The 24,775-nt window shown below is 41.2% G+C and overlaps 2 protein-coding genes and 1 non-coding gene across 6 annotated transcripts in view; 1 reads left to right on the top strand and 2 right to left on the bottom strand.

Moving 5' to 3' along the window:
- SENP6 (SUMO specific peptidase 6) overlaps positions 1 to 15,452 on the bottom strand; it is a 137,375-nt gene extending 121,923 nt beyond the window's left edge. For both annotated transcript variants that reach the window (XM_055433444.2, XM_088840543.1), the window contains exon 1: positions 15,316 to 15,452. In XM_055433444.2, the coding sequence (XP_055289419.1) occupies positions 15,316 to 15,367 (52 nt within the window). In that variant the 5' untranslated portion in view covers positions 15,368 to 15,452. The remainder of the gene's footprint in view (positions 1 to 15,315) is intronic.
- A 1,594-nt stretch (positions 15,453 to 17,046) lies between these two features.
- Positions 17,047 to 24,775, top strand: part of FILIP1 (filamin A interacting protein 1) — a 338,049-nt gene continuing 330,320 nt past the window's right edge. For all 3 annotated transcript variants that reach the window (XM_055433257.2, XM_088840542.1, XM_055433255.2), the window contains exon 1: positions 17,047 to 17,315. The gene's annotated coding sequence lies outside the window, so the exon portion shown is untranslated. The remainder of the gene's footprint in view (positions 17,316 to 24,775) is intronic.
- LOC129561362 (U6 spliceosomal RNA) lies at positions 21,844 to 21,947 on the bottom strand. The gene has a single exon (XR_008686981.2). It is a non-coding gene; the product is annotated as a U6 spliceosomal RNA (small nuclear RNA).

Raw genomic sequence — 24,775 nt, 5'->3', positions numbered from 1 at the left:
GTCTTGACTATTATAAATAACACTGCTATGAATTGGGGGCACAGATCTCTCTTCAACATAGTGTTTTTGTTTCCTTTAGATATATTCATATAAGTAGAATTACTGGATCATAAGATAGCTCTACTTTTAATCTCCTGAAGAACCTCCATACTGTTTTCTACAGGGGCTGTACCAATTTTACAGTCCCAACTCCAATGCATGGTTACCATGGTTTCATGATAATCATTCTACAAGGCGTACGGTGATATCTTATGGTGGCTTGGTTCACATTTTCCTAGTAATTAGTGATGCTAAGTACCTTTTCATGTATCTGTTGTCCATTGGTAGGCCTTCTTTGGAAAAAATGTCTATTCAAGTCCTTTGTCTATTTTTGGTTCAATTATTTGGAGGTTTTGCTACTGAGTTTTATGAGCTCTTTTTATATTCTGGATATTAACCCCACTATCAGATTCAGAAGTATTTAATAAGGTCTTTTTAAAAACCTTTTTTAAATGTAAAGAAAACATAAGAAATAGATACACTAAAATAGATTTTCAAATTCTGTTACCCGAGCCTGGATAGCTTATCACTCTGCTATAATAAAAACCAAAGAAATGAACAGTAATTAATAAAAAAAGGTAAAGTTACAATACAAGGGACCAATAAGACCAAAGAATTTCATGTATCACAAAAACTGCAAGACATTAAGAAAAAAAAAACACTATTTTTAAAATGTATTCATAAAATTATTCCATGCATTAAAAAATAAGCAATAATTTTATAAGATGTATGCTCAATACATGTAATTCAACCAAGGTTTATTACCCAGACTATATAAAGAACCCCAACATTCCAACAGAAAACAAAATGTGCAGAAGACATGAGCAATTCAGAATACAGGAAATACACACAAATTAACCTAAAAAACAAAAAGAAACTCATAGATTACCTTTTTAGTTTACTCAAGCACCACAAGCTAACAGAACAAGGATTAACTTTAGGTTGGCACTCAATATTTTTTTTGAACACTGCATGAACAATGAGTAAATTTTTAAAATACAGCAAAAAAGATACTCAACCTCACTATAAACAGGGGTATTACAAATTCAAATCACCATCCGATAAACCCCTTCAGACTGGCAAAAACTAAAACATCAGACATTATTAAGTGGGTGATATATAAACAGGAAGTCTTAAAAAGTGCGAGTGAAAGCACTTTGGATATCAATTTGGCAATATCTAGGGTGAAGCTGAAATAATACATGACCCAGTAATTCCAATGCTAAGAAATACTCTAGATCAGATGTAAAAAAAGTATGGCCCAGCCAACTCTGGCCTACTGCTTGTTTTTACAAGGCCCATGAACTAAGAATATGGCTTTTACATTTTTAAAACACTCTTCCCTGGTGGCTCAGATAGTAAAGACTCCACCTGCAATACAGGAGACCCAGTTTCATTACTTGGGTCAGGGAAGATCCCCTGAAGAAGGGAACGGCTACCCACTCCAGTATTCTTGCCTGGAGAATTCCATGGACAGAAGAGTCTGGCAAGCTTACAGTCCATGGGGTCGCAAAAAGTTGGACATTACTGACGGACTAACACCTTCACTTCACTTTTCACTTCAGCAGGGAAAAACAACAAATCAAACAAGAAAGATGTTTCATGTTACAAGAAAATCATATAAAATTCAAATTTCAGTGTACATAAAGTTTTACTGGCACACAGCCATCCTCATTTGCTTATGCATTATCTATAACTGCCTTCTTGCTAAGTTGGCAGTATTGCTTGAAATAAAAAGTGTAAGATATTCACTATCTGGCCCTTTACAGAAAAACTTTGCTGACCTCTGCTCCAGAGAAACACACACATGTACACAAGGAAATGTACTTAAACAATGTTCATAGTAGCAATATGAGACATCCTAAGACATTCATAGTAGCAATGTATGTAAAAGTAAAAAAGTTAGATACAACCTATCCAACCAGTCCATTCTAAAGGAGATCAAACCTGGGTGTTCATTGGAAGGACTGATGCTAAAGCTGAAACTGCAATACTTTGGCCACCTCATGCGACGAGTTGACTCACTGGAAAAGAGTCTGATGCTAGGAAGAATTGGGGGTGGGAGGAGACGGGGACGACAGAGAATGAGATGACTGGATGGCATCACCGACTCGATGGACATGAGTTTGAGTGAACTCCGGGAGTTGGTGATGGACAGGGAGGCCTGGCGTGCTGTGATTCATGGGGTCGCAAAGAGTCGGACACGACTGAGTGACTGAACTGAACTGAATTTCCATAAAAAGAGGAAATGCAGAATATAATGCAGTATACATTCATACTATGAAAAAGAAATAGAGCTATTCTTATCAACATTATTTAATTTCTCAATGCTGTAAGAATGAAAAACAAGTTCAGTCAGTTACAGAAGAATATAGTATGACATGATTTATAATATATTCTAACAATCTGTACAGGTACACAGGTTGAAAGATATATACATAAAGTACAAAGAAATGTATAGGAATAACTACCAAACAGAGGTTGGTGATTATACCTGGAGTGGAGGCAGAAAGATGCAAAAACCAAAGGGTTCACCCCAGCTTCACTGTAGCTAACACTGTCCTAACACTGGATTAGTAACGTTTTCTTTAGGCTAGGAATTAGAATATGAGTTTTTGCTCTATTATTCCTTATATTCCACATAGACATGAAATATTTCCTAATAATTTTTTAAACTGTCACTGATAAGATTTTACAATAATAAAAACCAGAATTTTTAAAAAAGATTCCACTGACACAGAAGTTAACCTCTACAAATTAGAAATATAAAAGCAATAACAGAAAACCTAAAGAGATAATTAAATGCAAAGATCAGGAAACCTCCAGCTTCCCCAGTGACTCACACGGTAAAGAATCCACCTGCAAAACAGGAGATACGGGTTTGATCCCCGAGTCGGGAAGATCCCTTGGAGGAGAAAATGGAAACCCACTCCAGTATCCTTGCCTGCAGAAACCCCTGGACAAAAGAGCCTGGTAGGCTACAGTCCATGGGGTCGCAAAGAGTCAAACACAACTGAAGCAACTGAGCATGCACACAACACCTCAGGAAACCTCAACAAAGCAATTATAGGTGGCTTTGTAATGCTTTAGTCCCAAACTTTCTCAAGAACCTGTCAAGATTCTCCAAAGGCAGTGTCTTGGAGCCCTAAGCCATCATGTTACAAGTCTAGGTACCTGCTCCAGAGACCACAGGAACAGGCCTTCATACTACATGGAGAAAGAAGGGCCCAACTTTCCAACCTGCCCGTTAGACATCTGAATACAACTACCTTGGAACGTCCAGGCCAGTCAAGCTACCGCTGAATAACTCCCACAGATGCTACATAAAGCAGAAAAATCACCCAGCTAAGGTGATTTTCTCAAACTCCTAAAAAAAAAAAAAAAATTTTTTTTTTTGATACAGAAGACAGAGTACAGTCCAATATTATCTGAAGATGAAGTCTGAATATATTTAATTATTGGGAATAATATTAGACTTCTCTGTGAGCCACAAAAACCACAGTATTCTTTGCCTCAGGATGCAGCTGCTGTTCATTGTTCTCTCAGTTTATCTACTCCTTCATTCCACTGAAGGAGTTTCTATGGGTTTCTGTGCATCTTTCGGCAAGATGCTGACATCCAGCTAGTTCTGTCCAAGGCCAACATCAGGCAGCTGTTTGGTGCTGCTGGTATCGCTGGAAGCATACTGATCTTCTATGGAATCAAAATATCAGTACCTTAAGCCAAAGTAATGTAGTTGGTAATATCTTTACACAGAATAACAACTCTAAAAATACAGCTATCTTCAGCACACAAGATTCAAAAAAATGAATAACTTAAGAAATGATCACAAGAGACAGGTGGCTCCAAAAGTTCCTTCTGCTACAAGGAAAGGAGAGAAGACCATCAAGATGGCAGGGAAATTCAATAGTCATGAGATGGACCAACGAAACACTGTTTAGTTCTGAAAGTGCAAATGCAAAATTCAACACGGAGAAAAATGACAGGTTCATAGTAAACTTAAGATAACCTTGAAAGCCAGGTATAAAGCCTATAAGTGTGAAGACAAAGGAGACTCAGGAGTTGGTACTCAAAACTTGTGAATGAAACGCTGATTAAGATTTGCAGAGTTAATTACTAGAATGACAAAATTAAATCATTCTTTTTTATTTCCTGTGATAATAGAGAATGGAGACAAATGTGAACTGAACAAAGAAAGTTTGAATGCAAAAACATGGAATCCCATCTCATCCAAACAGTGGCACAGGAGTTTCAGAGGCAAAGATAATACTGGTTTCCATGAAGATGGAGTCATCAGAAGTCACGGTGGTAAAAGGGAGTACCTTCATCATATCGCAGATTTACTGGCAGATTCAAACAGAGGAAGCTGAGGAGGCAGAAAGTTTGCAGATCTTTTTTTCAATATAGGAAAGACAAGAAGGTTATTACATAGCCTACAAACACATCTCTGGAAATTTCTAGCTCTTCCTGTCCTTAAAACTGGCTTCAATCTTTCCAAAAAATAAAAAAAGTACATTTGCTATACACTATAAACAAGCACTGTTTGCTTTCTTCTCCTTGCTATATTTCAACGATTATGCGGTTAATGTGGGAGGAAAAAAACTCTCCTGTTAAGAACTAAGCATGAAATGTACTTGAAATAACAAAAACACTCTCCCAAATCAAGATCAGAATATGGCTTGCTCTCTTACTTATCAAGCCTATGGTTTCAGATGGCCTCAAGGTAGCTGTTGCTAGCTTGGGACGAGGCACAGGGTCCACATGTCCCAACTTGCCTAGGGCTGCTCCAATTTTAGTGCTCAAAGTTAGTATCCACAGGAGACAAGAGGTCCTAATTTTTGGTGATGGACACAGAAGGCTCTGAGAAGCACAAAACACTGAAGTAGCCCAAAGAAAGGGGGCTAAAAGTAACACTGTTGTTAGTGTCAAATGGATACTGCATGGCTGCTCTCTGTTTTTTAGGTGGTGCAGGCAACCATAATCGGCAGTTCACAATGGATCATCTACTGTTGCATCACTACAAGTAACATGACTTAAGTGCACAACTGAAGTGGGTTGTAATTGTGGTCAACAGCCTGCCTTTGACTTTCTGGATTAACTGCTGGTTTTGTACTGAGATAACATTTAATTTTTAATACTGTAAACAGTGGTGACCATATTTTCTAAGAGATTAGGTAATGAAAATGAGAAAGATTACAATAACAACTCCAGCATATCACTGAATGAAAGAAAAAAAGAAGGAAAAGTTTCTAATACTCCTCTTTTCTTCCTTATGCTTGCTTGGTTTCAGAAATTCTTGAATCAGTCCCTAATCAAAGAAAAATTAACCAATGACTATGCTGTAGTTTTCATTCCAATCCCCAAAATAGGCAACGCCAAAGAATCTTCAAACTACTGCACAACTACACTCATCTGACACGCTATCAAAGTAATGTTCAAATTGCTCAAGCCAGGCTTCAACAGTACGTGAACCATGAACTTCCAAATGTTCAAACTGGATTTAGAAAAGGCAGAGGAACCAGAGATCAAATTGCCAACATCCATTGGACCATAGAAAAGGCAAGAGAGTTCCAGAAAAACATCTACTTCTTATTCACTGACTACACTGAAGCCTTTGACTGTGTGGATCACAACAAACTGAAAATTCTTAAAAAGATGGGAATACCAGACCACCGTACCTGCCTGCTGAGAAATCTGTATGCAGGTCAAGAAGCAACCATTAGAACCAGTCATGGAACAACAGACTGGTTCCAAATTGGGAAAGGAGTACGTCAAGGCTGTATATTGTCACCCTGCTTATTTAACTTATATGCACAGTACATCATGAGAAATGCCGGGCTAGAGGAAGCACAAGCTGGAATCAAGATTGCCGGGAGAAATACCAATAACCTCAGATATGCAGATGACACCACCCTTATGGCAGAAAGTGAAGGAAAACTAAAGAGCCTCCTGATGAAAGTGAAAGAAGAGAGTGAAAAACTTGGCTTAAAACTCAACATTCAAAAAATGAAGATAATGGCATCCGATCCCATCACTTCATGGCAAATAGATAGGGAAACTATGAAAACAGTGACAGACATTATTTTCTTGGGCTCCAAAATCACTGCAGATGGTGATTGCAGCCATGAAATTAAAAGATACTTGTTCCTTGGAAGAAAAACTATGACCAACCTAGACAGCATATTAAAACCAGAGATATTACTTTGCCAACAAAGATCCATCTAGTCAAAGCTGTGGTTTTATCAGTAATCATGTATGGATGTGAGAGTTGGACTATAAAGAAAGCTGAGCACCGAAGAACTGACGCTTTTGAACTATGGTGTTGGAGAGGACTCAAGAGTCCCTTGGACTGTGAGGAGATCCAACCAGTCCATCCTAAAGGAAATCAGTCCTGAATATTCATTGGAAGGACTAATGCTAAAGCTGCAACTCCAATACTTTGGCCACCTGATGCGAAAAACTGACTCATTGGAAAAGACCCTGATGCTGGGGAAGATTGTAGGCAGGAGAAGAAGGGGACAACAGAGGATAATATGGTTGGATGGCATCACTGACTCGATGGACATGAGTTTGAGCAAGCTTTGTGAATTGGTGATGGACAGGAAAGCCTGGCGTGCTGCAGTCTACGGGGTCACAGAGTCAGATATGACTGAGCGACTGAACTGATTTATGGTGCTATTTATACCTTTGAGAAAAATTACAAATGTGTGGTCTACTTTTTTCTGTCTTCCTTTAGCTTCCTAATCTGTCTAGAAATTAGAAACTTTTGGATCTCAAAACAATTGTAGTTCTCAAGTTCAACAAACAATATGACTCTGTTGAAAGTATTTAAAACTACAACAAGAACAAAACACCAAAGAGGTATGGGAAAGGAAAGATGGCTGCAAATTCTTTTCCACCGTTCCTGATAAATGATGGTTCTACTTCCCCTCCCCTTGAATCTGAGCTGGCTCTGTGGCTTTCTGGCCTATCAAATGTGACAGAAGTGACACTGTAATTTCTAAAGTTGGACCGTAAGACATCTGTGGCTTCGGCTTTTGCCCTCGTAGAGAGATCAAATTGAAACAATAAATGTAAGTCCCCATAATTCTCTATTATTTTTTCCTTCTCTTGTCCAGCCTGCCTGCCCCTAAAGGTTAAATAGGTAAGAAGAATGGGAAAGCAAAGGGGTAAAGGAAAGGAGGGAAGAAAGAAGGAAAGGAATGCTGAAGGAGGTTAAGGCTGTAGCACAGGTCCCAGGCTCCAGTTCCGCTAACGCCCTAACTTGCTCTAGGTCATACAATCCCTTTAGACCTCCTTGAGTTGTCAACATACTTTTGTAATGGCAACATTACAATACAATACAACATTACAATATACAATGTTATTGTAGTAACATTACAGTACAATAACAACTAATTTATCAAAGTCTAGATGTAGAATACATAACTTCATTCTCTTTCCCTCTCTCACTAGTCAATCTAGAATATCAAGAACGATCAGCTAATACCTAGGAAAAGAAAGGTAGTAAATGAAAGAGAGTAAAAACTAGAATTCAAGTAAGAGAGAAGGCAAGCATTAAGAACAGAAAAGCAAGAAAAGTTTTTCTCTTTTCTACCTGCTAAGAAAATAAATATAATATCAACTTATACACAGTATTTGGAATTACATGCCTGGAATTGTTCTAAGAGTTTACTATATATTAACATGTCTAATCTTCATGGCAACCTTATGAGGTAACTGCAGTTATTATCCTTGTTTTACAGATATGAAAACACAAAGGTTATCTATCCAAGATCACAGTGCCAGGAAGTATAGAGCTAGAAGATGAATTCTAGCATTCTGGCTTCTGACTTCATGTTCTCAATGCATCTCTTATGAAAATTGCTTCCATTTCATGTGAGGTTCCACTCAACTGTTTCATGTGAGTACATGAAATCAAGTGATAAGTAGAATTTATTGATTCAACTGGAATGCAACTAGGAAATATATATAGCTAAAGGAGTAAATAAGGAATGACACCATGGTATAGTTTCTAAAGGCAGTACAATCAAAACAGGAAGGAGTGGGGCTAAAATAAAGAACTCTGTGATGTGACCCCCTGAGCAGGCCAAAACTAGACCTTGCTCATATCAATGCGAGCATGCTAAGTCCCTTCAGTCATGTCTGACTCTTTGCAAACCCATGGGCTGTAGCCCGCCAGGCTCCTCTGTCCATAGGATTATCCAGGCAAGAATACTGGAGTGGGTTGCCATCTCCTCCTCCAGGGGATCTTATTGACACAGGGACTGAACCAGTGTCTCTTATTTCTCCTGTACTGGCAGGCGTGTTCTTGACCACTATCACCATCTCAGTTCAGTTCAGTTGCTCAGTCGTGTCCGACTCTGCGACCCCATGAACCGCAGCACGCCAGGCCTCCCTGTCCATCACCAACTCCCAGAGTTTACCCAAACTCATGTCCACTGAGTCAGTGATGCCATCCAGCCATCTCATCCTCTGTCGTCCCCTTCTCCTCCTGCCCTCAATCTCTCCCAGCATCAGGGTCTTTTCCAAATGAATCAGCTCTTCGCATCAGGTGGCCAAAGTATTGGAGTTTCAGCTTCAACATCAGTCTTTCCAATGAACACCCAGGACTGATCTCCTTTAGGATGGACTAGTTGGATCTCCTTGCAGTCCAAGGGACTCTCAAGAGTCTTCTCCAACACCACAGTTCGAAAGCTTCAATTCTTCGGTGCTCAGCTTTCTTTATGGTCCAACTCTCACCTCCATACACACTTGAAAAACCATGGCTTTAACTAGACAGACCTTTGTTAGCAAAATAATGTCTCTTTTTTAATATGCTGTCAAGGTTGATCACAGCTTAACTTCCAAGGAGCAAGCGTCTTTTAATTTCATGGCTGCAGTCACCATCTGCAGTGATTTTGGAGCCCAAGAAAATAAAGTCTCTCACTACTTCCATTGTTTCCCCATCTATTTGCCATGAAACGAGACTGGATGCCATGATCTTCATTTTTTGAATGTTGAGTTTTAAGCCAGCTTTTTCACTCTCCTTTTTCACTTTCAAGAGGCTCTTCTGTTTCTCTTCACTTTCTGCCATAAGGGTGGTGTCATCTGCATATTTGAGGTTACTGATATTTCTTCCAGAGTCTCGATTCCAGCTTGTGCTTCATCCAGCCTAGTATTTCGCATGATATACTCTGCATATAGGTTAAATAATAATCAGGGTAACAATATACAGCTTAACATACTCTTTTCCCAATCTGGAACCAGTCCGTTATTCCATGTCTGGTTCTAATGGTTGCTTCTTGACCTGCATACAGATTTCTCAGCAGGCAGGTAAGGTGGTCTGGTATTCTCACTTCTTGAAGAATTTTCCAGTTTGTTGTGATCCACACAGTCAAAGGTTTTGGTGTAGTCAATAAAGCAGAAGTAAATGTTTTTTTCTGGAATTCTCTTGCTTTTTCGATGATCCAACGAATGTTGGCAATTTGATCTCTGGTTCCTGTGCCTTTTCTAAATCCAGCTTGAACATCTGGAAGTTCTCGGTTCATATATTATTGAAGCCTGGCCTGGAGAATTTGGAGCATTACTTTGCTAACATGTGAGATAAGTGCAATTGTGCGATAGTTTGAACATCTTTGACATTGCCCTTCTTTGGAACTGGAATGAAAACTGATCTTTTCCAGGCCGGTGGCCACTGCTGAGTTTTCCAAATTTGCTAGCATATTGAATACAGCACTTTCACAGCATCGTGTTTTAGGATTTGAAATAGCTCTACTCTAATTCCATCACTTCCACTAGCTTTGTTTGAAGTGATGCTTTCTAAGCCCCACTTGATTTCACACTCCAGGATGTGTGGCTCTAGGTGAGTGATCACACCATCGTGGTTATCTGGATCATGAAGATCTTTTTTGTACAGTTCTTTTGTGTATTCTTGCCACCTCTTCTTAATATCTTCTGCTTCTGTTAGGTCCATACCATTTCCGTCTTTTATTGTGCCCATCTTTGCATGAAATGTTCCCTTTTCTAATTTTCTTGAAAAGATCTCTTAGTCTTTCCCATTCTATTGTTTTCCTCTATCTCTTTGCACTGATCACTGAGGAAGGCTTTTTTATCTCTCCTTGCTATTTTCTGGAACTCTGCATTCAAATGGGTATATCTTTCCTTTTCTCCTTTGCTTTTCACTTCTCTTCTTTTCTCAGCTATTCGTAAGGCCTTGTCAGACAACCATTTTGTCTTTCTGCATTTCTTTTTCTTGTAGATGCTTTTGATCACTGCCTCTTGTACAATGTCATGAACCTCCGTCCACAGTTCTTCAGGCACTCTATCAGATCTAATCCTTTGACTCTATTTGTCACCTTCACAGTATAATCATAAGGGATCTGATTTAGGTCATACTTTTTTTGGGCTCCAAAATCACTGCAGATGCTGACTGCAGCCAGGAAATTAAAAGACGCTTACTCCTTGGAAGGAAAGTTATGACCAACCTAGAGAGCATATTAAAAAGCAGAAGCATTACTTTGCCAACAAAGGTCCGTCTAGTCAAGGCTATGGTTTTTCCAGTGGTCATGGATGGATGTGAGAGTTGGACTGGGAAGAAAGCTGAGCACCAAAGAATTGATGCTTTTGACCTGTGGTGCTGGAGAAGACTCTTGGGAGTCCCTTGGACTGCAAGAAGATCCAACCAGTCCATTCTAAAGGAGATCAGTCCTGGGTGTTCATTGGAAGGACTGATGCTAAAGCTGAAACTCCAATACTTTGGCCACCTCATGCGAAAAGCTGACTCACTGGAAAAGAGTCTGATGCTAGGAGGGATTGGGGGTGGGAGGAGACGGGGACGACAGAGAGTGAGATGGCTGGATGGCATCACCGACTCGATGGACATGAGTTTGAGTGAACTCCGGGAGTTGGTGATGGACAGGGAGGCCTGGCGTGCTGTGATTCATGGGGTCGCAAAGAGTCGGACACGACTGAGCGACTGAACTGAACTGAATGGTCTAGTGGGTTTTCCCTACTGTCTTCAATTTAAGTCTGAGTTTTGCAATAAGTGCCACCTGGAAAGCCCCTATTCATATTCATGGAATGCCAATCATTTAGGAGAAATGGTACTTTAGTTCAGGAGATGTGGTGAAGTATTTACTATCCCCCATAAAAATGACAAACAGATTGGATTCTGAACTTGACTTGTATGTAAAAATAAAGTATAATTAAGATAAAATGGAAAACACTTTTCATTTGGAAACATAAGCAGTTTTGCTGGATAGAGGACAACACTGCAGTAGTTCAGACCAATCTCTTCAACTAGTAGACAAAGTCCACAAAGGGACAGGGGCCCAGAATGAGAACAAAGTAGTAAATACACACAGACACACACACATATGAAAGGGGAAGGCAGAAAAAATGGGAGAAAATCTTGGTTAGGCAGTTAGTTAGTAGAAGAAAAACGATAAAGGGAAAGAAAGCTATTATAGGATGAACAAGAGCACTATAAAAGAAACAAACAAACGAGAGGAGTTAGACTTGCCAGAGGTTCCACAGGTGAGAAAAGGGGAATATTAAAAAAGAGAAGGAGCTAACTACCAACACCTTTGCCCTATACTGCAAGTCTCCTAACTAACCTCCCTGACATTCTTCTGCCCCTCCCTAGACCATTCTACAAGTGGTAGACCTTGACCTTTTTTTTAAACAAACCTGAGGATGTTAACCCCAGTCTCCTCTTGTAACACTCTCCTTACTAGCACCATATGGTCCTCTCAGTACCCTAAACATATCAGGCTTCCTCTATTGCAGTCACCCTGGCTAGAAAGCTGTCTCTCCACCTTTCCCTCTCCTATTCACCCTCCAAACTGTCCTAGTTAGATCAAATTCTCATTATTATAAATAATCTCCATTTGCTGCACTTGACAGCTGTAACTTTACACTTACATGTATGATTATTTGATTACCGACTCTCTTCACTGGACTGGAAACTCCGCCAGGAAACCTCTCCCCTGCCTCCACTATGCCTCTCAGCACAGTACCTACGTTATAGTTGCTCAGTAAGTGTCTACTGAATGAATGAACAAAAGAAACCTCCCAAACTGTCACAAGAGGGAAAGGGGCAGAAGACAACCTTAAGTCAACAGAAGAAAAAGGAACAAATCAAAGAGGGGGAAGAAAAAATTCAATCCAAACTGTGGTCTAATTCAATTCACACCATTTCAGTGTGACACTATATTGACAAAATAAAGCACAATAGTAACCAGTAGCTCTCTTTTTCCCTAGTGAAGGTATGAAAAGAACTGGAATTAGTATTTTACTTCACAGTTTATGAGAATGTAAAGCAGTATTTAGAACATGGACGACAAACCAGCACCTCAAACTTAAGATGATGAAAGCAGAGCTATGAGCTTCTCATTCCTCTGCTCCATCTCAATAAATGGAGTCTCCCCCACCCCCACCAAAACCTCAAACCAAAACCCTAGGAGTCATCTCCGATTGCTACTTTTCTCTGATCCTCAATATGAACGCATTAAGAAGTTCTCAAACAGATCTTCCATCAATCCACTCCTCTTTCCCGATGGCCACTGCTGCTGCTAAGTCACTTCAGTCGTGTCCGACTGTGTGACCCCATTGATGGAAGCCCACCAGGCTCCCCCGACCCGCTACCATCCTAATCCAAGCCTGTCTATTTTTCAGATTGCTACAATATTCTCCTAATAGTTCTGCTTTAACTCTTACTCTGCTCTAATTTACTCCAGGAGCAAAGTGATTTTTTAAAAAAGATAAATTGTATCATTAACTTCATTGCCCCAAACTCTTCAATGATTTCCTACTTTTCAGAATCAAACAAAAATTCATGAACTTCCATGATCTGCTCTCACACCTGTGCTTCTTACTGTGTTCTATACTTATTACATTTCAGCCATAATGATCTTTTTTTAAACAAATGAAATCCTATATCATCTTGGAACCTTTACAGGTATCGTCCTCTCTGCCATACTCTAGTCTCACAATTACCTTAACACAAGTGTGACCTCCTCAGGAAGGTCTTTCCTGACCTTAACACTATATAAAATGTTTTTTTCTATGTATTTCTTCCACAGCCTTTACTACACTATCATCTTCTTGTTTATTTCATTAACAACAAATAAAGATACTCCAGGTGCAAGAAATATGACGGTGAAAAGAAAAAGTTTCTTTAATGGAGCTTGTATTTTTACAGGACTAAAAAACGTAAAGACAAATTTATCATGTGCAAAGTGCTACCATGAAAAATAAAACAGAGGAATACCATGTCTGTACATGTGAGTGTGGCAGCATGACATTTTAAGTAGGCTGTCATGTCTGAGCAGATCTAAATAAAGAAACTATGCAAAAAAGCGGTAAGATTGTTCTAAATGGATTAATTATTAGTTATAAAAAGTCCCTCCTACTAAAATATAAGTCCTATGAAGGAAAGGACCCTAACTATCTTATGCATTGCTGTCTTTACTTTGGTAAAGTGCCTAGCACAGAGTAGGCTGATATAAATATTTGATGAGTGAATATTTGGCAAGTTATACTGGAGTATCTCATCATTAAAAGTGTAAAGAACCGAAAGAATATAAAAAATATAAGTAGTCCAAAATATCATTCCACTTATTTAGTAGTACTAAATATCAGCCCCTTATGCTCGTATTCTAAACAAGGCACCATTCACTTGCTTATGCAAACGCTGAAAAAGAAGTGATGAAACTCAATTTTTTCCACTAGAGGAATTCATAGACCCTTAAGTTAGAACAAGCTAGAAGCAACAGCTTTAAATTTACCTCAGCCCTGTATCTGTTCGCCTTATTTATGCTCCTTCCATCCTCCCAATGTTCATCACATAGCACCAGCTGTAACACAAGCTGCACCACTCTCAGCCTCTAATCAGCCCAAATGAGAATGGAGGGAGAATGGAAGAAATATGAAGTGAAGCCAGAAAACTCACAAGCTTTCCACATCTTCTTACTATAAATCTCATATAAAACTCTCATCATTTTTAAATAAAGGCTGGTTTGCATAACAAGGTAAAAATTTTTTTTGGTTCTGCTATACTTTAAGGAAGAAGAATTAAGAATATTAAAATTTCTTTTCCCACTCACCTCTACTGGTCCCTATTTGTTCACTGGACTTGAGTACCTACTGTGTTCCAGGCACTGTTCCCAATGCAGTTAAGAAAACTGTAAACATGGCATAAGAATCCTTTGACACCCTCTTATAGGACTTTGTACCACAGTGAAGTTGTACTATCTTAATTCAGAAATGTTTCCAATTATTTTTAAAGTATTGCCTATATCCCATGTGAAATTCATCTTTGCAAAATTATCCAGAGGAGTTAATCCCTTTTTTTTTTAAAACAATCACTGCACAGCAGACAGACCTGCTCTCCCGAACTGACTAATAAACCCAATTACCAGCATAAACAGTGAACCCACAGTCAAATTAAGCAATGAACATTAGCCTTCCTGATCCACAACTACAACGAATTTAGCTGTATTGGGGGATCTTTATATTTGGCTAAAGAGCCAACACTGTTACCCATTACACCATCCCCAACAATAACATGTAGCTTTTCTTAACATTGGCTTAGTCCACCTACAGCAGATGTTTACTTCTCACAAGTGAATAAAAATGGAATCACTCGAGCTTTGTCTGTGGGCTTGGGTGACGACCCCCAAATGGATATCGTGTATCTCGTTCTCTTTTCTCAGATACATTACTTCCTAAAATATGTTCAGCAAAACACATTTCTTATGGCCAGGCCTAATCTGAATGCTGGCTGCAAAAGGAAGCCTGAAGCTCTGCGAAACGGAAAGGCCTGCGGGTGGGGGGGTGTTAAAACAAGCTCCAGCAAACTACGTCTCCCCTCCCAAAGTGGTCTGGCCCCCGATTTCACCCAACCTTTTAGCACCTTGAAACTTTCACAAACACCAAACAAGAGCCGAGCGCAGTCGGCTCTCATCCCCAGGCCAGCACGGAGACAGCAAAAAATGTCAAAAAATAAAGACACGCGTGCAGTGTCAGAGGACGCCCAGAAACTCCGGCTCGCGGCCGGTCCACCGCCGCCCCGTCACGGCCTCCCGGCTCCCGGCCGAGCCCCTCGCCGGCGCGGACTCACCGGGCGCTCCGCAGCGCCCGCCCTCCCCGCCATCGCCCCGGAGCCCCCGCCCCCCGTCCTCCGCCGCCCCTCGAGCCCACCCGGCGCCCGTCACCGAGTATCCGGGAACCAGGGGCCCCCATTTTCCTGCCTCTGCCCACCCCCAGCCCCCACAAAGGCAGGAACAGACGTACCTTCCAGAAAAGTAATCTCCCCGGCGCTGCCGTCGCCCTTGCCAGCCGCCATCTTCCTCCTCCCACGCCGCCGCCGCCGCCGCCGCCTTAATCCATGGCCCGCACCGCCGCCGCCGCGTTCGCCAGGATGAGGGGCCGCGCCGCAGGAGGGTAGCCGCCGCAGGGTTGCGGGCTTCGAACTCGGCCGTGAGGCGGGCGACGCTGCCTCGTCCGGACGGGCCTACACAAAGGCAGGCCGGCTCCCGGGGCCTCTGCGCGGGCGGGCGGCTGGGCCCGCGGCCTGGGCTGGCTCAGGCCCCGCCGGGCGAACGCGAGCGGCGACGGCGGCGACGGCGCTTCCCGGGCCCGGTGCCTCTCGGCCCGCGACTCCCCATCCACCGCCCGCCCAGGCCGCCCTTGACGCTTCCCCCAGCCGCGGGCCCGCAGGAAGAGGGGGGCAGAAGGCGAGCACACAGACACGCCGCCCTCGGCCCCGGGCCGTAAAATGGCCGCGCCGGGGCGGCGAGGTCTCCGCGACCCACAGGCGCCCCCCGGGGCCCTCTGCTCCCTGCGCCGCCGCCGCTACGGCCGTCCGCCCAGCCCGCCCAGGCGCGAATGCATCAGCCCAGGCCTCTGCGACTGTCCATATGGACAGGGGTGGGTCTCCGCTGCCACCGCCTCGCGCCCGTCGCCACAGCAGCTCCAGCCGCCGCCGCCGCTCCTCCCCCACGGGCGCTGCCGCCGCCGCCGCCGCCCGGCTCCCGCCCCCGCCCCGCCGCCGCCGCCGCCCCCAGCGCGGCTCCCCCTCCGGAGCCCGGGCTCTCGCGCGGGCGGAGAGGCTGCGGCGCGGCGCAGAGCCCCGCCGCGTGGCGCCCGCCGCCCGGCCGTCGGTGGCGAGGGCCCGGCGCGGCGCCGGGTCGGGAGCCGCTGGCGGGCCGGGCCGGCGCGGCCTTCGGCCTCCGTGGCAGCACGGTGGCCTGAGAAGGACTCTTTGGGTTCATTCCTCTGAGCAGGCCTTCGGGCTTAGACCCTAGGCAACTGGAGAGAAAAGGTCGAGTGAGGTAGCGCGATCACACGTGTGGAAAGTGATTTGTGGGCTTCGTTCATTTTTAAAGAAGTTTTCAAGGTAATTCATCAGGGAAGTTGCTACAGTACCCTTTGGATGACAGTGTAAATTGAAAAAAAAAAAAAATCGTGTCTTTTTGTGTGCCTGAAACTTCAAAAGCTGTCCCCCCCGCCTTACCAGTCAGGCCTTATGACTACAGGTGACTGTGTCATGTTCATTTTTCTTTTTTTTTTTAATTAAAGAAATGTCATGTTCACTAATGAATATTTGGAAAATACAGAAAAGGAAGGAAGCTATGCATAGTCCCACCACGAAACTCACAACTCCTTTTGGTGTGTAGTCTTCCAATCTAACATTTTTCTTAAATCCCTCACTGTCCTCCCTTGAAAAAAAACACAAATGTATGCTGTGTATCCATGAAAATTCAACAGCAACTAAAATGATACAGGAAAACTATGATTGAGTCAATCAAGGAATGAACTAGTTTAACTGCCCTGGGGCCAAGGTATAAGTCAAAAAACTTCCTATTTAAAACTTCTTTTAAAGTCTTTTCCTTGAACTAATAACCTTTCCTGACTTAGTAAGGGTGATATAATGAATATGTTATCATCTGCTATTTTTGTTGCTTGCGTAGATTGATAGTTGTGATGGCCTATGACAAAGAGTCTGTGCCAAGGACAGTATCATGCTCAGGCTGGTAGATCATAGCCACATGCGGGTGACTGGACTCATTTGTACAGATTCTAAAATGTACTTTTGGAAAGAATTTTTGAGTTTAAAATCCATACATGCATTGAAAATGGAAGAAGGTGCCAGAAGTCTGGGAATATGGATGGCCTCTGAAAGCAGGAAAAGGCAAGGAAACTAATTCTTCCTTAGAGCTTCCAGAGAGCAAAGCTGACATCTGGATTTCAGCCCAATGAGACAGATGTTGGACCTCTGACCCTACAAAACTGTAAGATAATAAATTTCTAAGTTGCCAAATTAATGGTAGTTTATTACAGCAGCTGTGGAAAACTAATACCCATGAAATGAGTAAGAAGCTGCAGTTACAGAAAAGATGTCTTTTAAACAATCTGAGTCAGGATCTTTCAAAGTCCACTATTTTATTTTTAAGTAGTGTGAATTTCAGTTTACCTCTTTGGTATTCCTTAATTCCAGTTTTAAAAGAGAAATACGGATTAAACCAATGGGTCTCAAACCTCAGCATGCATCAAAATCACCTGAAAAGGCTTGTTAAAACAGATTGCTCTGCCCCTCCGCTGTGGTTTCTGATTCACTGGGTCTGGAGTGGGCCTTAGATTTGCATTTTTAACAAGTTCACTGGTGATGCAGAGGCTGCTGATCAGGGGACCCACACTGTGAAACCTTCTAGATTAACTGTCTCTAGATTCCTTTCCAGTTCAGTTATTCTTTCTCTACGAGCCTGCAATTTACTAATACAAGTGAAGTTATCAGTTTCCATATTCAAGTATAAAATTAAAGATATTTTCAGAAATCACTGCACTTCCATATAAATATTATCAACTAAGAATTGATAGTATCATATATCCCTTTATCCAGGATTTGGGGCCTATAAAATTTCAGATTTAGGATATATCCCTGAAACTTAGATGTATTTAGTACGTATGCAAATATATACTTAGAATATTTACAAATATTTAATTATTAACTCATATATACAATTTGAGGCTCAGCTATTACTGAGAATACCTTTGGATATTAGAAATATGACTAACTACAAAACCAATTCTCTGAGTTAGCCATTCAGTTTTTATTAAAACCTAACATGTCTTTATTGTTTAAATTTAGCAAATTCCATTCAGATGTCAACAAACTTGTTAAACGTTTCTGTATTAAATAGTTTAATTCTGGTACATAAGATAGAGAAAAATTAGACTATTTCAGATTTGAGTGAATGGGTAATTACAATGGATATAATAAGCTACTTCATTTTTTCTGAATATTCCATTAAAGAAAATATAGAAAAAGGGAAAAAAAAAAAAACAGGGTACTGCTGCCGAAAATTCTAATCCTAATCCATAGCTTCTCCAATCTTTTTTTACTCACTCTGGTCACCTACTCCCAAGGTTGAACCGTGGACCGACCTGTCTTCTAAACTCCCTGTAATGTGGTTGGAGACAGTAATTCAAAAACCCCTGTTTCCAGTCACAACCACTATGACCATTTGCAATCTCATCACAATCCCTAAACACACCCTAATGCCTTCCCAACATTCCCACTCTCCTTAATCCACTAGAATTTGTCTCCTTTGCAGCAGAATGTGCTGATTCTACAATTTACAATCTTTGGGATATTTTGACCACACCATACAGTTGAGAGCTTTGCAGGCAGTTCACCAGCATAGCTGTAGCCTATCAAAACTGTCTCAAAATCATGTATTCAGGGGTCTCCATATCATGAATCCCTTTAGTTTTTGTGCAGTCTGAGCCTTTGAAGAAAGAATAATCAGTGGTAATGACCAGTGGACCAGCATTGTCGAGGCTATAATCCCGTGCAAGTAGAATTCAGAAGAAAACAATACTGAAAGAGTTCACAGGATTCGTTGGAAGGATGGAAGAGAGTGAGACCCTACCCAAAGCTACAGCTCTCCTGGGATTGTTTGTTCATCAGTAGTGTTGCCATTCACTCAGCTTCACAAACCAGAAACCTAGAAATCATTCCTGACTCATTTTTCTTTTTTTTAATTAAATATATCTTCAATCTATGGTACTTTTTCCCATCTCAGTGGCCCTACCCTATCCTAGCATCTATCACTTCTCAGCCATACTGCAGTAATAAGCACTTCAAACAGATCATTCCTTGTTCTTTCTGCCCCTCCCCTAATCCATTTCTCAACAAAAGACATAGTAATCTTTTTTTTTTCCCTTTAATATGAATCAGATCAAAGCACTTTCAGTTTAAAACCATTCAAAGGTTTCCCTCTGCTCTTAGGATAAAATCCTAAACCTTTTATTGATCTACCAGGCCCTCCCTTCCTACTTCACTGACCTCATCTTGCACCATTTTTACTTCTTAATTTCGCTCCAACCACTTTGTACTTGCTTCAGTTCCTCAAATACTTCTTTTCTACGTTAGGGCCTTTGAACGTGTTTTACCTTTTATCTGTGTCTACATAGAGTCTTACAGCAGTAGGTTAATACATTTCTACTTTCAGATGAATTCAAGTATATATAAACAAGTGAATACAGTATATTTAAAATAATCATTGCCAAGGAAACTTCAGAGTTCTAGAACACAGACTCCTTCAATTCAATTCAGTGGCTCAGTCGTGTCCGACTCATTGCGACCCCATGAATCACAGCACGCCAGGCCTCCCTGTCCATCACCAACTCCCGGAGTTCACTCAACCTCACGTCCATCGAGTCGGTGATGCCATCCAGCCATCTCATTCTCTGTCATCCCCTTCTCCTCCCGCCCCCAATCCCTCCCAGCATCAAAGCCTTTTCCAGTGAGTCAACTCTTCGCATGAGGTGGCCAAAGTATTGGAGTTTCAGCTTTAGCATCAGTCCCTCCAGTGAACACCCAGGATTGATCTCCTTTAGAATGGACTGGTTGGATCTCCTTGCAGTCCAAGGGACTCTCAAGAGTCTTCGCCAGCACCACAGTTCAAAAGCATCAATTCCTTAGCGATCAGCTTTCCTCACAGTCCAACTCTCACATCCATACATGACCACTGGAAAAATCACAGCCTTGACTAGACTTACCTTTGTTGGCAAAGTAATGTCTCTGCTTTTTAATATGCTATCTAGGTTGGTTATAACTTTCCTTCCAAGGAGTATGCGTTTTTTAATTTCATGGCTGCAATCAGCATCCGCAGTGATTTTGGAGCGCCCCAAAATAAAGTCTGACACTGTTTCCACTGTTTTTCCATCTATTTCCAATGAAGTGATGGGACCAGATGCCATGATCTTAGTTTTCTGAATGTTGAGTTTCAAGCCAAACTTTTCACTCTCCTCTTTCACTTTCATCAAGAGGGTTTTAAGTTCCTCTTCACTTTCTGCCATAAGGGTGGTGTCATCTGCATATCTGAGGTTATTGATATTTCTCCCAGCAATCTTGATTCCAGCTTGTGCTTCTTCCAGCCCAGCGTTCCTCATGATGTACTCTGCATATAAGTTAAATAAGCAGGGTGACAATGTACAACCTTGACATACTCATTTTTCTATTTGGAACCAGTCTGTTGTTCCATGTCCAGTTCTTCTTTTTTTTTTTTTAATTTTTATTGGAGGCTAATTATTTTACAATATTATATTGGTTGGTTTTGCCATACATTGACATGAATCCACCCCGGGTGTACATGAGTTCCCCCTCCTGAACCCCCCTCCCACCTCCCTCCTCCCCTTATCCTCCCTCTGGGTCATCCCTGCACACGAGCCCCGAGCATCCTGTAACATGCATCGACCCTGAACTGCAGATTCGTTTCACATATGATAATATACATGTTTCAATGCCATTCTCCCAAACCATCCCATACTCACCCTCTCCCACAGAGTCCCAAAGATTGTTTTATACATCTGTGTCTCTTTTGCTGTGTCGTATACAGGTTATCATTTGCATCTTTCTAAATTTGATATATATGCGTTAGTATACTGTATTGGTGTTTTTCTTTCTGGCTTACTTCACTCTGTATAATAGGCTCCAGTTTCATCCACCTCATTAGAACTGGTTCAAATGCATTCTTTTTAATGGCTGAGTAATACTCCATTGTGTGTATGTACCAAAGCTTTCTTATCCATTCGTCTGCAGATGGACATCTAGGTTGCTTCCATGTCCTCGCTGTTATAAACAATGCTGCGATGAACATTGGAGTACATGAGTCTCTTTCAATTCTGGTTTCCTCGGTATGTATGCCCAGGAGTGCGATTGCTGGATCATATGGCAGTTCTATTTCCATTTTTTTGAGGAATCTCCACACTGTTCTCCATAGTGGCTGTACTCGTTTGCATTCCCACCAACAGTGTAAGAGGGTTCCCTTCTCTCCACACCCTCTCCAGCATTTATTGCATGTAGACTTTTGGATAGCAGCCATTCTGACTGGTGTGGAATGGTATCTCATTGTGGTTTTGATTTGCATTTTTCTGATTATGAGGGATGTTGAGCATTTTTTCATGTGTTTGTTAACCATCTTAATGTCTTCTTTGGAGAAATGTCTGTTCTTTGGCCCATTTTTTGATTGGGTCATTTATTATTCTGGAATTGAGCTGCATGAGCTGCTTGTATATTTTGGAGATTAATCCTTTATCAGTTGCTTCATTTGCTATTATTTCCTCCCATTCTGAAGGCTGTCTTTTCACCTTATAGTTTCCTTTGCTGTGCAGAAGCTTTTGATTTTAATTAGGTCCCATTTGTTTATTTTTGCTTTTATTTCCAATATTCTGGGAGGTGGGTCTTGGAGGATCCTGCTGTGATTTATGTCAGAGAGTGTTTTGCCTACATTCTGCTCTGGGAGTTTTATAGTTAAAAATATGGAACGCGTCACGAATTTGCGTGTCATCCTTGCACAGGGGCCATGCTAATCTTCTCTGTATCGTTCCAATTTTATATGTGCTGCCGAAGCGAACACCCATGTCCAGTTCTAACTGTTGCTTCCTGACCTGCATACAGGTTTCTCAAGAGGCAGGTCAGGTGGTCTGGTATTCCCATCTCTTTCAGAATTTTCCACAGTTTATTGTGATCCACACAGTCAAAGGCTTTGGCATAGTCAATAAAGCAGAAATAGATGTTTTTCTGGAACTCTCTTGCTTTCTCCATGATCCAGCGGATGTTGGCAATTTGATCTCTGGTGCCTCTGCCTTTTCTAAAACGTACTTGAACATCTGGGAGTTCACGGTTCACATATTGCTGAAGCCTGGCTTGGAGAATTTTGAGCATGACTTCACTAGCGTGTGAGATGAGTGCAATTGTGCGGTAGTTTGAGCATTCTTTGGCATTGCCTTTCTTTGGGATTGGAATGAAGACTGACCTTTTCCAGTCCTGTGGCCACTGCTGAGTTTTCCAAATTTGCTAGCATACTGAGTGCAGCACTTTCACAGCATCATCTTTCAAGATTTGAAATAGCTCCACTGGAATTCCATCACCTCCACTAGCTTTGTTCGTAGTGATGCTTTCTAAGGCCCACTTGACTTCACATTTCAAGATGTCTGGCTCCAGGTGAGTGATCACGCCATCGTGCTTATCTTGGTCGTGAAGATCTTTTTTGTACAGTTCTTCTGTGTATTCTTGCCACCTCTTCTTAATATCTTCTGCTTCTGCTAGGTCCATACCATTTCTGTCCTTTATCGAGCCCATCTTTGCATGAAATATTCCCTTGGAAATTCTAATTTTCTTGAAGAAATCTCCTGTTTTTCCTAGTCTGTTGTTTTCTCTATTTTTTTGCATTGATTGCTGAGGAAGGCTTTCTTATCTCTCCTTGCTATTGTTTGGAACTCTGCATTCAGATGCTTATATATTTCCTTTTCTCCTTTGCTTTTCGCTTCTCTTCTATTCACAGCTATTTTAAGGCCTCCTCAGACAGCCATTTTGCTTTTTTGCATTTCTTTTCCATGGGGATGGTCTTGGTCCCTGTCTCCTGTACAATGTCATGAACCTCCATCCATAGTTCATCAGGCACTCTATCTATCAGATCTAGTCCCTTAAATCTATTTCTCACTTCCATTGTATAATCATAGACTCCTTGCTGCTGCTGCTGCTGCTAAGTCACTTCAGTCGTGTCCGACTCTGTGCAACCCCATAGATGGCAGCCGACCAGGCTCTGCTGTCCCTGGGATCCTCCAGGCAAAAACACTGGAGTGGATTGCCATTTCCTTCTCCAATGTGTGAAAGTGAAAAGTGAAAGTGAAGTCGCTCAGTCGTGTCCGACTAGTAGCGACCCCATGGACTGCAGCACACCAGGCTCCTCTGTCCATGTGATTTTCTAGGCAAGAGTACTGGAGTGGCTTGCCATTGCCTTCTCCATAGACTTCTTAGAGACTATCTAATATAATCCTTTCAGAGGTCCAGAAAATATCTGCCCGAAGTTGCATTGTGGTAGAAATTTTGGAAAGATATCCTGAAAAGGATCATAGTCCAGCTATGAACCCAGGGTTTGGCTTTGAAGATTTTGCTGAAAAAACTTGACCTAGGAATTTACAAAAGGAAGTGTGGTATTGGTAAGAGATACACAGTAACACAGCTTCCTCTCTATCTATGGCTATAAATTCTTTGTATCACAGCTGGTGTTTCCTCTATTTTAGCCAGATTTAAAATCCTGTTTGTAAAACTATACTTGAATAGACTGACTCTTACATTATGCTGCTGGACCTTAATAGTTATTAATAGAAGAGCGACTCAATTTTATTTTTTTAAATTTCTTTTTAATGCAGATTTTGATGCAGTAGATCAAGGTAGAGCCTGGTATTCTCATGTTTTTTGTTTGTTTTTCATGCCACACAGCAAGTAGGATCTTAGTTCCCTGACTAGGGATTGAAACCACGCCCCCTTAACTAGAAGTGCAGAATCTTAACCACTGGACTGCCAGGGTAGTCATGCAACGCACTTTTAATACATATATTTCCTTGAAAATGCACCTATAAATCTTGTTCTTTTAAACACTACACTTAGAAGCATAGCATATGGTTAGTCCGTGACTAAATACAAGTTTCAGAAGACAATTAGAGATTCTGCAAGTTATGTCTGGTTGATGGTTTTTGAAGAGCAAAGTACATTTGTGTCAGATAATGCACAGTGTGGCCAAAAATGTTTGAAAAATAATAGAAATGAACCTTGAATGTTTTTAATACATGAGAATATTGTATATGTTTTTGTTATATGTTTATTTAACATAATTTCTGCATTATAATATTCCACTTCACTTTCAACCTGTTGATTATATTATTTTTGCTCTTGTTTAATCCTACTATACTTCATGTTCCTTCCAGTTCTTTTAGACAATGCTTTTCTGTCCCTCTTTCATGTTTCAGTCTTTTTCCTAGGACTTGATCATGCAGTTTAGTAGCTAAAAGTTTAATGCTTAAAATTTATAACTTTTGATTAAGTGAAAAACAAATTTTTTTTAATTATAAATGAATATATCCTCAAAATAACACATTTCTTATAATAGTTTCTACCACGTACCATCAGAGTCAACAATTATAAATTAATACCTTCAATGTCAACAATTTATATAAGCTTATATAAATACAAGTTTTCAGGTGGATCAGGCTGAATTTTTACTTTCCTGGGTCCTAGGCACTTTTGTCTTCATAGGCCCTTCCTCCCCAAGAAATATATATATATATTTTTTTTCACAGCTTTTTCACAGCCACCAGTATTTATTTTTTATAAGTTTGCATTCATAACCATTTTCCGACTAGGAAATTAGCAAAAAAATTTAAATATATTTAAAATTGGTAA

This window comes from Moschus berezovskii, chromosome 10, assembly GCF_049115385.1.
Source record: "Moschus berezovskii isolate FMDL1 chromosome 10, NW_MosBer_1.0, whole genome shotgun sequence".
NCBI classification, from domain to species: domain Eukaryota; kingdom Metazoa; phylum Chordata; class Mammalia; order Artiodactyla; family Moschidae; genus Moschus; species Moschus berezovskii.
The sequence above is the reverse complement of the archived record's forward strand: the minus strand, read 5'-3'. Positions and strand labels throughout refer to the sequence as shown.